This window comes from Micropterus dolomieu, linkage group LG22 (genome assembly GCF_021292245.1).
Source record: "Micropterus dolomieu isolate WLL.071019.BEF.003 ecotype Adirondacks linkage group LG22, ASM2129224v1, whole genome shotgun sequence".
Taxonomy (NCBI): domain Eukaryota; kingdom Metazoa; phylum Chordata; class Actinopteri; order Centrarchiformes; family Centrarchidae; genus Micropterus; species Micropterus dolomieu.
The window spans coordinates 14,834,474-14,847,018 of NC_060171.1; the positions used below are offsets into that span (position 1 = coordinate 14,834,474).

The 12,545-nt window shown below is 39.0% G+C and overlaps 1 protein-coding gene across 1 annotated transcript; it reads left to right on the forward strand.

Moving 5' to 3' along the window:
• Positions 1-39: 39 nt before the first annotated feature.
• On the forward strand, positions 40-11,876 carry hps5 (HPS5 biogenesis of lysosomal organelles complex 2 subunit 2; the record flags this gene model as incomplete). Its single annotated transcript, XM_046037244.1, is given in 19 exon segments — positions 40-232; positions 876-1,006; positions 1,477-1,695; positions 1,770-1,841; positions 1,962-2,050; positions 2,305-2,483; positions 2,913-3,071; positions 4,301-4,460; positions 6,252-6,369; positions 6,778-6,912; positions 7,088-7,156; positions 7,269-7,831; positions 8,551-8,671; positions 8,769-8,918; positions 9,008-9,127; positions 9,387-9,500; positions 9,594-9,700; positions 10,630-10,921; positions 11,424-11,876. Coding segments are annotated over 19 exon segments (3,052 nt in total), but the record flags the coding sequence as incomplete, so codon positions are not given.
• Between the last annotated feature and the right edge of the window lie 669 nt (positions 11,877-12,545).

Sequence of the window (12,545 nt, forward strand, 5' to 3'; positions counted from 1 at the left end):
CCTGTATTGTTCACCATGTTTGCTGTGTTTCTGCTCCAGTCAGGGTCTGGTGGCGGTGTGGGAGCTGCAGCTGGAGCGGCGGGGACGTCCAGAGAGAGTCAGTGTGTCCTGGGAGCACCGAGGTCGGATCATCACTGCGCTCTGCTGGGACACCAGCACGCTCAGAGTTTTTGTCGGGGACTCAGGAGGCAAGGTGTCTCTTCTCCGTGCAGGATCCTCCAAACTTGGCAAGGTATTGACTGCTGAAGTAAATGCAGCTTTTGAGATGTTTTAGACAATTTGAAGTTGATCCACAAGCAGTTATGTAAGGTCTCTGAACTAAATCAAATTACCAAGCCTTACATTGAAGCCAGGTGACAGGTTACTAAATTCTCTGACCCTTCAAACCTGCTTACAGTCCAAAATCACAGACCTCACGAAGGATCTAAAAATTCAAATAAATGACTTTCACTTGGCAAGTTCAACAAAGTAAGGTTCTCTAATTGAAAATTGGTGTTTCGTTAGTTTTTGTTTGAAGTTCATTTTCATCTCAAACTGAAATGTAAAGGTTAACCAGGTGGTAGAAAAAAGGGTAAAATGTGCAAAACCACCAGCATAATCAATTAGGTGATTATATTTTCTAATAAGTGATAAATCACATTTGTGTCTTGGCAATAGGAATCATGTGGAAATGAGAGACAAATGTTAGTATTTTTAAAACCTTTGAGGCTCTCGAGAAATATGCCTATAATTGCTGGCTGAGATTTTTTTTTCTTGCACTTCTTGTGATTCAGCTAAATGAACCAATGTCACTCTTTGCTGTGTTCTTGTCCTCATATTATATGTAATGTACATATCCTTCTTCAAATATCCATGCTTGATTTCTTTATGGCTAGGGGTCAGCATTCGTTATCTTCCCTGTTCAGACCGTCACCACTGTGGACTCCAAAGTGGTTCAGCTCGGGTACCAAGATGGTCGCCTGATGGTGTCTTCCTTGAGCCGCTGCTACCTCTGTGACACAGAGAGGTAAGTACACACTGCGTCTCTCAAAGAGTGTCTTTAGAGAAAGAGACTCTCAAAGGGCGCATGTTAATGCCCCCATATTGGTAAATATTGTCCACACTTCAGTGTTGTTTATGGTGAATCTATATTTCAGTCATATACATAATCATTTTATGCTGATTTATTGAGGATGCTTAAGGACAATTTCAGCATTTGGTTTATAATTAAGTAATTTTTCTGTGACTCTGCGCGGCACAAGTAGGTAGAGAAAGTGGATGAAAGTAACATTTATTAACCATTTTTATTAAAATAATAATGCAGCTGAGTCTAATGTTATATGGGTAATTAATGAGTTAAGAAAAAGGTAATCAAATTGGGTTCCCAAAACAACTCTGTCAGAATGTTATTCATGTTGATAATTTTGCTCACTCCTGAAGATGATCCCTGGACATATCTCAGCAGTGGTGTATTTTTCTGTCTATACCTGCCTTCAGAGAGAAGTTCTGGCGTGTTGGAAATAAGGAGCGCGATGGGGAGTATGGAGCTTGTTTTTTCCCTCAGAACAGGGGATTATTAGTTGGTCAACCCCCCCTGCTCTACTGTGCCCGACCGGGGTCTCGAATATGGGAGGCCAGCTTTAATGGCGAGGTTCTCAGCACCCATCAGTTCAAACAGCCACTGGCCTGTCCTCCTCTACCTCTCATCACCTACAGGTACTGATTGTTCTTGCTTTTAAGTTGTCTTCTTTAAAAAGGCAAACTCCTAATTTGTCTTTTGTTACCTGCAGAAATGAGCCACACTACAACGCAGCGCAGAAGAGCCCCCAGTCGATCGCCTTCCCTAAACTTCTTTATTTGGGGTAATGTTATATATAATTTATTATCTGAGTTATTAGGCTTGTCAGTTGCCTTTTTTTTTAGATAATAACTGTAGGCAAGTCTGTCAGTTGACTAACTGTACACTTTATTTATTTATATAGAGACCAAAACTTGGTGACCTGGACTGATTCAGCTATTTATATCTTCACACCTCTGAATGGACAAGTGCTGCTGTGGACTGAAGTGAAAGGTGTGTTTGCTGCTTTCTCCCAAAATCCTTTGGAGTAGTTAAGCAAACATTTTATTGATCAACCCACACAATCAGTTTATATATTGATATGGATCCTAGACATGTTCTTACCCTTGAATCATTTGGACTACTGATCATTAATAACAACAAATAAAAGATGATAATATTTAATCATTTTAGAATTCATCACCCAGATGTGTTGTTCCTGATTGATTTACTTTAAATTGATCCAAAGCTGTTTTCTGGTTTTGTAGATTTGGTTGATATTGCTGTCTACCGCAACGAGCTCTTCTGTCTCCATGGCAGCGGTCGTTTGTCCCACCTCTCCCTGTTATCTGCTGAGCGCTGTGTCGAGCGTCTGCTGCGGAGGGAGTCCTGGCCTCTAGCTGCTATAGTCTGCTGCATGTTCCAGCACACAATCACCACCAGCAGGGTAAGATGGCTGCTACTGCCGCCCTAACTGGCCTCGTCTGTGTACTGTGTAACTAAAATTTTTAGTCTGGGCCAAGCTTAAGTAAGGATATTAGCACAGAATAAACCTGGTCACTTGAAGTTTCTCACCTTGAATGCCCTGACCACAAGTAGAAAAATAAATGTGCAGGTGCTAGATATGGTCAGTCCATACAGTAATTTGATCTATGTACTATATGCCCCAAGTGAATCTGGATTGTGTAGATGATGAAAACTAAATGTGAAATGTACAGTTTGAAGTAAATCGAGCATTATCATACCAGACCATAATCAGGAACCTTACCCACACTTCTCATGATCAAAGTAAGCGCTTGACACCTGGAGCATTGTTCTGAAGTGTTGATAAAGCATTTATGATCGCCTTGTTCATCATTCCTGTGTTTTACTTCAGGCCAGGAAATCAATTCCCATCGACCGCCTTGAGCATCTCAGGTCCCAGCTCAGTCCCAGCACACACCTTGAGCTGTCTGGCCAGCTGGAGGAAGTCATCACTAAACTGGAGCCTCTGGGCTCCGCCTCCAGCAGCCGCAGAAGTAGCATCTCCTCACATGTAAGTCAAAGTAACTTTCTATAGATAATTTCTCTGAACAATCAATTTACCAGGTAATGGTGACCACCATAACTGTAGATGATGAGCACGCACCCAACTTCCATTTCATTTACTTTGCTGTGGGATCCAAGTTACCAATTACCAGGTTTCAACAGTGGAATTATCCTTGTATGAACAAAGTCAGCTAACATTAGCCGGATAATGTTTTACATTACATTACATTTACTCATTTAGCTGATGCTTTTATCCAAAGCAACTTACAATTGCTATATATGTCAGAGGTCGCACGTCTTGTTTTACACAGAAGCAGAGCATTTTGTTGTTAACAGGAATGTCCATTCAACATATTTCTAATTCAATTGTAACTGAAGCACGCAGCTTCTGTAAACCTGTATTATACACATTAGTTCGCTGATATCTGATATATCATTATGTGGAATAAATTTATAAATAAAGCTCGATGGAAAAACAAGTTTTGAATGCAGCAACAAAGACCCAAAAAGGCATGAACAGAGTTCTGTTCCCCTAAGAGTCATTTATTCTTTTGTAAGACATGAAAATGAGTTTGCACCACACAGGTCCAAAAATGCAGAACTAAAGCTGAGGTTGCTTCAGCCTGGTTTTATACCCTTCCCCCCTTTTCTCAGTTTCTCCTTACTCCCCTACTCGACTGTCCATAACTTACTGCACAGCTTAAGTCGTTTTTCAACCATTTCATCGTTTTGACCTTGCTATTGACATTCTCTTTGTCAGTCCCTTTAGATTATCTTCAGTTGCTTGTAAGTTGCTCATGCTAACGGTCACATCCTTGTTTCACCTGGCACCTTCCTTTTGCTAACCTAAGCGTGTTCTTACTAACCCCAGACTCACTGACGGCGGGGAGAGGGAGTTCCCCCTGGACTTCCCTTAACTAGTGGGCGTCTGCCTAGCCACAGCAACATCTGGCACACTACTTCATGTTTGAGTATAGTAAAAAGATTATACGAATATACTAACATAATTATATGAATATGCTGACTTACTTATATAGCATGCAAATAAGTTTGTGTAATAATACAACTTACTGATTACTAATAATGTGCAAAATATGTTGAAGACCAACTCCATATAAAAGGCACATTTATACTTAATCATTGTCTTTTGGCCTGTATGAACATAATTACTATGTTACGTTGGAAACTGATTTATGACACAGTTTAGGCTTAATTTTCTTTTCTACAATTATCCAGGAGAGCTTCAATGTCCTGGACTGTGGAATCTATCGTGTGATCAGCCGCAGAGGAAGTCAGTCAGATGAGGAGACGAGCTCCCTCATCAACCACTCTGTGTCAGAGGAGGAGCGGCTCAAAGAGTTCAGCTTTGTGCAGGAGGAGGATCAGGTGGATCATGGTAAGAGATGATCAGCTGCCAAATTAACAAATGTTGTTAGAAAAAATGACTGCTATCTTTAAACATGAAATTCAGTACATCTTAAAATTCATCTATAGTCAATTTCAGGTTATTTTTGTCGATACCCTTAGGATGGTCTAATTTGATCAATGAACAGGTGTTTTTAAATATTTATATAATTATTACTAGTAATAACAATAATTACTCTTAGTAATATAATAATTACCAGATGAAATCAAGTTGAACAAGGGTTATCATTGCCTATACTTTATTTACATATTAATTTATTAAGACAAAAAAAATGGCTGCAAAAATGTAATGTTATTTTTGGAAATAAACTAATTTACCCTAACAAGGTAATACTAATGATAATGAATACCTGTTTTGTATTATCTTATTGTTAAAACCTTATTTACTTCTATTTTAATTTAATTTACACACTCTGGCCCAGATATGAATGAAGAAACACTGGAGGATTCCCTGGGGTGAAAGTTTATATATAGAGTGATATGGATACAGTATCCTGCTATACAGAACTACAGTGGCATATTTTCAGAGCTAAAGTCTGCTTTTAATATAGTACAGGGCCTTTAATAACACAAACAAAAAGTGGCTCCAGCTAATTTGTTTATTTAATAACCTACAAAAGCCCTAATATTGTTTTCTGCTTTATGTGCTCAAGTGCAATTGAATATAATAATTAATTGGTTTATATAACTCAGGTTCTCCTTCCTTGTAATTAATTATTGACAGGGGCAGGGTCTCTGATACTTGTGCAATGTAATGTAAATGTATGGTGCGGACTGTATGATGAATGTGAATGTAAAGTCCCCATGTGTTACTGTTGCTCTTGGCACTGATGCCCAACACAAATTTCCCTTCAGGGACAATAAAGTTGATCTTATCTTATCTTAATATGACGTTGTAACTGAACCGATTCAAAGATCATGGTGTTTTCATCCACTCTCAGACAACAAACTCTTAATCAGCAGAACAAATTAAACCCCACCCCAAAAAAGCGATTGCTAAAACAACGATCACAGCAAACCAGAAACATAAAAATAAGAAGTGTCTTCACACACGGTCTTTGTTGTTTCTTTTTTCACTCACTTTTTCTCTGTTGCTCTTTTCCTCTCTCTCTGTATATACTGTGTGTGGGTGTGTGTTTAGCAGGAACAAACTATTTTTCTTCCTCTTCTGAGTTTGATGTCAATAGAGAGTGAAATTATTTTTGAAGTTTTATATCTAGCACAAAAAACTAAACATTGAGGAAAAATGCTGAATAAGATATTTATATTTTGGCTGCTAAAGATTTGTCAATATGAACATTTGATAATAATTTTACTCTTTGACTTTTCTCTGTTGTCTTAATACTCAGATGTACCTGTTCATCATAATGTCTTGTATGTTTGCCTCTAAAATAAATGAGTTTTTGAATTGATTTTAAAAAAAATACAATCATTGAATCAATAGTGCTGCTCTGCTGTACCTCTGGATTTTATGTGAGAGCTGAATGATCACTTTTAATGGCTGGTATGCTTTATGAATATAATCTTTTCTTTGCCACACTGTTAATGTCATGTTTCTTGTCTGTCCCATTGTATCACACACATATCACCATTATGGTTCAGTTTTTCTGCATTGTGCAGCGTTTAATTTCGTTTCCTCTTTAGTAGTGTCTATCACCTTCGCTCCATCTGCTTGCATTATGTCCTCTGCCTCTCATCGTTACCCTCCAGTACTCCATCCATCTGTGTTTTTCCTCTGGCTCTTGCCCCCATCTTTATTCAGATCCACAGAACAGCGAGCGCATGGAGCCTGAGCGGTCTGAGCAAGGCCTGCAGTTCCACCTCCCCCTCTCATTCCGCCCCAAACCCCCTCGCATCGCACTGCAGGCCGTCAAAGACAGGTATACATCCAGTGAAATAAAGGACAGACATGCTAACAGCTTTAAATAGAAGAATGAAATTATCTGTGTACTTCTTTTTTCTTTGAAACTCCTGTATTGTATTATTTTTATATATATATATATATATATATATATATATTTTATTCAACTGCATTATTCAAGTGCAGCTGTGCTTTTAGATGGCTTACTTCCCTTTTCCATTGAAGACATTTAGTTTTTTTTTATTCATTGTTCAACTGTGTAGGCGCATGTGGCAGGTTTCATTTCAAGCATCACCCTCAGTCATTTGTCATGAATTTGTCCACTTTTTGTAGTTCTGTTTGCCTTTCGGGTCATCAGTTGGTAAACACTTCTGAAGTAATCTTATCTGTGAAAGTTCCTTTTCTTATTCAATTTTCTTTTTGTCAGTGTTTCTAGTTTTGTTAAGAAGACAACCGAGAAGATCAACACCCTCCAGATGAACTCTGAGCTCTGGCAACGGCCTGAATTCAGAGAGGGCGGACAGACTGAGACAGCTCCATACTCAGAGGAGATGGACAATGGGTAAGTACAAACCTATAAAAGTGGATGGAAAAAAAGTGGTGGTGTTATAATTTTTATAAAAGAGAAATTAGTCCACAGTCATTTCATCTTTTCTTATACTTTTGGCTAAATAACTTTTACCTTTGTTTTGAATGCATGAATGAATAAAACCAGTGAATTCTATTTGTCGTCACAGAGTTTATGACGAAATGCCTAACACAGAGGCCGACCTGCAAGAACTTCGATCAGCAACAGAGCGTGCTATGTGAGTACTACACTTTGTTAGAATGCCGACCAGGATTTCACTTATTTTAACCAAGCTTTAATTGTAGAAACTAAACTTATATGTTATACATGTTACATTTTCCCAACATCAGCACCCACATCCAAGATCCTTTGGTGCTACTGGATCCAGTCTACCTGGGAGACACTCTGCTTGAGTGGTTGCTGGTGCTGGAGCGAATACTCGGACCTGTAGCGCAGGGGTCCACTGCTGGGGATGATTCAACCATGGATGGACAAGGAGAGGAGAGGTGGGAGCGGGATTATCTAAACTCCTACTTAGAGAAACAAAAGGAAGCTACCTGCTTACCAGGAGAATTAACAGAGACCACTTCAGAGGAGAAGAAAGAAGAGTCTCCTGAGCTCGGAGACAAAGATGACTGTTGTGACTCCACTGAGAAGGAGCCTCCTGAGCCTGTTAGAGTGGCGTCGCCCAGACCTGTACCATTGGACCTCCTGGCTGATCTCACCCAGCTGGCGACGCTGTACTCTGAGCTGAGCTGCTTTAGAAACCAGGAGAATGAACAAGCATTGGGGTGCACAACTTTTCTGCGCCGCTACTTCTTTCTGCTGGACCAAGAGCGTGTGAGAAGAATGTGTCTGCTGCGTTATCAGGAGCAGCCGGAGCTGCAGAGTTCCTTCACTGAGGCCATGCAAGGTCAGAAGCTTTTAAATCGTACACATACAGGGAAAAAAAGGAAAACACAGACAAACAGGAAATAAGAGCGTTGATAATATGATGCTTAAAGTGAATTTGTATAGATATTTCTAAATTGGATCACATCCCACAGTAGCAGTCAAGTCCTTAAATGTCCAAAACACTGTTTCAGAGGGAGATCAGAGCAGTTGTTCCATTCGAACCATAAAAACCATTCAGTCATCATTTTATCATTTTTTAAAACATAGAGGATCAGATTATTTTCCAATTAGAAGTTGTTGGGGTTTTTTTTGGTTGTTTATTTTGTTTTTTTGCTCCAACCATGTCAAACATTAATACTTGTTGATGGCTGTATGAAAAGCTTGTCATAATAACCAATTATTGCTAAGTGCAGATCTGGTTCAGTCTCTTACCTTAGAAGATTTTTAACCAATAATCACATAGAACAAAAAAAAATTAGAAAGTAACCTCTGTACTAATTTAATTAACATTTAAAAATCTGTCACATAATGTTGATCCTGATTGTCCTCATTTAGTTATGTGGTATTGGAGCTTATGGGCAACAAACTGTATTAATTTATATCTACAATTTATAATCCACCTCCGCGATCCAATCCCTCTTTTCAGACCTCATGTAGTAACTCCACACTGCTCTGATACTCTAATAGTTTAATCTTATTAAAAAAAAATATATATCAACTTCTTTTGTTTCTCTGCAGATCTCACTCAGTCCAGTAAGGTGGTGGAGGTTATTCAGAGAGGAGATTTGCTGAGATCACTGCGCAGTCTGAGAGAGCTGCAGCCCTGGAGTGCTCCTCCTCTCCTCGCTCACTTACACAGGTCAGTACACATATTTCTTCAGTCAGCACATATTTATATATATTTATTTACAGTTGTGATGAAGCTTGTAAAATAATTTCCCTGTGCTATTATCTAGGCTGTATGAAAAGCATGGGGAGGCGGCTGTACGCTCGTTTACCCAGTTCTATCCTACTATAACTCCTGCTGACGTAATGATCATGGCTCAGCAAAGCCACTTCCTGGCATACCTGGATAATCTGGTCCAATCACAAACTGAGGAGCACAGGTATTTCTTCAGTTTCATCTTTTTGTCAAAGGCACAAAAGATATTAAAGTCCTCTTGTTGCTGAATTTTACACTCATTTTTTCCCTTAGGTCGTCCTTTTTGCAGTCTCTGCTTGAACCAGAATCCCTGAGACAGGATTGGCTGGAGCTGGCACTTACCCATGATGCCCCTCAACACTGTGATACTCTGACCCCTGATGGACAGCCCAGGTCTGGTTCTGTTAGTGTGTGAAAAAAATCTAAATACAGTTATGTTCCTTTTTATTAATGTATGTTTTAGTATGAGGCTAGAAAACAACAACAAATTTTAAAGAATAACAAAGCTATACCTAGGTGGATGTTATCTACGCTACCATCCTGGGTACATTCATTTGACTATTTTACGTTACCGTGGCCTAAATAGAATCCAGTAGTGAAAGTCAAGTATAAGAATAATTATAACTGTGAATTCTTGTAAATCCTGCTGCAGGTGGCATTCTCATTGTTTCAGTTGGGGTTACGGACGCTTCCTGTCTCTCCTGATTGGCCTTCCTGCAGACCTGTCTTCCAAGCAGAAGATGACAGAGACTTGCCGCAGACATGGGTACTTCTAATTTTCTTTAGGTCTTTAGGTTTCTTTTGTTTGTTTTGCTGTTGATGTTTGGTAGTGAGTTTGCATTATCATATGCAACTTTAGATACTGGACGGGCTACCTGTACCTCTGCCGTGAGCTGCAGCGTCGCACAGAAGCGTTCTCCACCATCTGTCAGCTGGATGACATCAGTCTACTGGAGGAACCTGAGGGTAAAACCTTCCCCCAAATGTTTTCCTTGGACACTTTCATGCGCAAGCAGAATTATAATTTGACATTATATAATCTAAAAGTGATGGGTGTCAGGGGTTAAAACCACATGTCTTCTGCATGGAAATCCCATGCACATACTATACATTAGTAGCGCAGCATGTATATCTAAACTATCCACAGTAACCTCGTCTCAACATAAGTTACAAGGTAGAGCCAAAATAGACGGACAAAGATGAACACACACAAGTGGATTCACTTTCCAGGGGAATAATTTGGACTGAGGGGAGTTTTTGGAACAGTGTAACAGTACAAATGCCAATATAATATGTAGTGTCCTGTTGATAATATTATAACATGGCACTTATCCCAGTTTAAAACTGGAATTTATGCGTGGTTGGCTATTTGATAGCAACTTCCTGGTGATAAACTTGGACATTTGGTACTTTACATGTCTCATTTAGGAAGGAACATACAGACAGGGTCAGCGTGACCTTCAGCACCAAAAGATCAAACTCCAGAAGTAGAAACACAGCTTTAGTTTAACTTTCCTTCTTTATCTTGTCATTATTGAGAAATAAAAACATGTCAGCAACTGCAAACAGTACAGCTGATTAACATTTAGTCAATGTTTATGTAGACAGAACCTTAAAATAGACAGCACTTTATAACCTGTAAAGTGTTTTTTAAAGTTATACAAAAACCCCCCCAAAAAAACTTTCACTTATAGTTGGGTGCTCCACGTGGTCCCAAACCAAGGTCGGTCAGCCTGTAGCATCAGTCATACATCATTAATGACACGGTCTGCTCTCATCAGAGTAGCTCTTCTAACAACCACCCAAATGAGTTAAATCCACTCTAACTAAAGCACACTAACACACTAGCTAAGGTTTGAAAGCCATTTCATAGTCTAATGTCTATTATTTTCCAGGTGTTGAGCCCCAAAACTTGGAAGAGTGGAAGCTCTTGATCCAGATATCTCAGCAGTGCAGCAGCGTGGTAAACTCAGAGCAGGTCACAGGTGTGAACGGAAGCAGCTGGTCCAACGGCTCAACAGACTGCGGTGGAAAGATCAGCCCGGAGAACTTGACCCTGATGCTGGCTCGCACAGCCGGGCCCGACCGCGCCTTGGCCGTTCTGGAGGAGTGCGGGGTGCAGCTGGTTCTTTCGCCGCACTCCAAACTGGTCTGTGAGCTGCTGAGGGTCGCTGAGAAGAGGCAGAGGTGGGAAAGAGTTCCAGTACTGTTTTCAAATATGTTTTTAGTTGTCGACAACAATAAAAATTTAACCAAACATAAAACAAATTTGCGAAGTTTTCTGATGTGATGGGATTTTAGTTATCTTTTGAAGGCTTGTAATGCCATTTTGATCCATCAACTTAATTAAATTTGCTTTCCAAAGAGAGCAGACTAAAATATTGGAGAGGTCTCTGTTGTTTGGAGTGTGTGCTAGTTATTAGTTAGTGGTCCTAAAATCCCTTTTTAATAAGTAAATATTGAACCAAAATTTGTAAATGAAGTCTGAAATGTCAGTAAAGGAACTGCTTTCCATAGTCAGAAAAGGGACCACTACGACCAAAGAGAATCAGTGTTATTTGAATGGACTTATTACATTGTATTATTTTGTGTGTGTGTATGTATGTATGTGTGCGTGTGTGTGTGTATGTATGTATATATATATATATAAAATTACATTACAGTACTATTCTTTTGTTTTGTGTTTCAGAGCGATGATCCAGACGATGCTAGAGCGCTGCGATCGCTTCCTGTGGTCCCAGCATGCCTAGCTTCAGACCGTCAGGAGCCTCTTCACGCCAAACAAGATAACTAACACTGTATGTAAGTCTCCCAATAACTGCTGTTGGAGAAGCTACTTAATTTATGCACTTTGTCAAAGCTTTCCTGTTTAAATAAAGGTACTTATCCTCTTAGTGAAAACAGTACTATCTTGTTAACATGTACACAGATCTTTCCAGTATTATCCTCTTCAATCCATTTACTTGTCAATTTGAGCAATATCCAGACGTACAGGGTATCATCACATTACTGTTTATGTTAATGAATAAGATTGAATGCATGTACAGGTAATCATCATGTATGACAAAAAATTATGTCAGTAATTACTGTGAAATGTTCTAACCAGGTAATAATATGTAAATAAAGGTTGTCTGTATTGTTATTGTTTTTGTTTATTTGTCACCTTTTGTTTTTAAAACATTCAGCATGACAATAGTCAAACCTGGTGAATGTGTATTATTCCATGTACGCAAAAGTCCACTTAAAGAGCAGAAGACAAGCATAAGAGTGAATCTAATCCAACCTGTAGATAAATAAGTCTATGCTTTTGTTTATTTAATATTTTTAAGTTTCAGTGTTTTTGTTTTTTTTTCTTTACTTCAAATGGTCATTTTATGAAAATTACAAAACAAAATCCAACTCATTTCTAGTATACAGCCATGTGGATATCTTTGGTTTATGTTGAGTTTAATTAAAAGTTAAACCAAAACAACCACCTTAAAGAAAACATATGTCTAAGTGGGGAAAGGCCTGTGAACTGACCCATTATCTACCTGCAAGTCAAGTATTTGCCTGTATTTTCTTCAACTGGACATTTTTGAGAACAAAAGATTTCTACATTTCAGATCTTGAAACTCAACAGCACACACAGTAGATGATGGGTAATATGGGAGAACAGAGATAACATTAATAACATCATAATGAAATGATGACTCATTTGATGGTATCACACACCTGGAGCATCAAAGGGGAGAAGCGGGCAGCCAGACTTTGAGTTACATCCTCTAAAGTGATTTTAACTGAGCCCTTTCTGTCTGATCGTTGTTCTTTT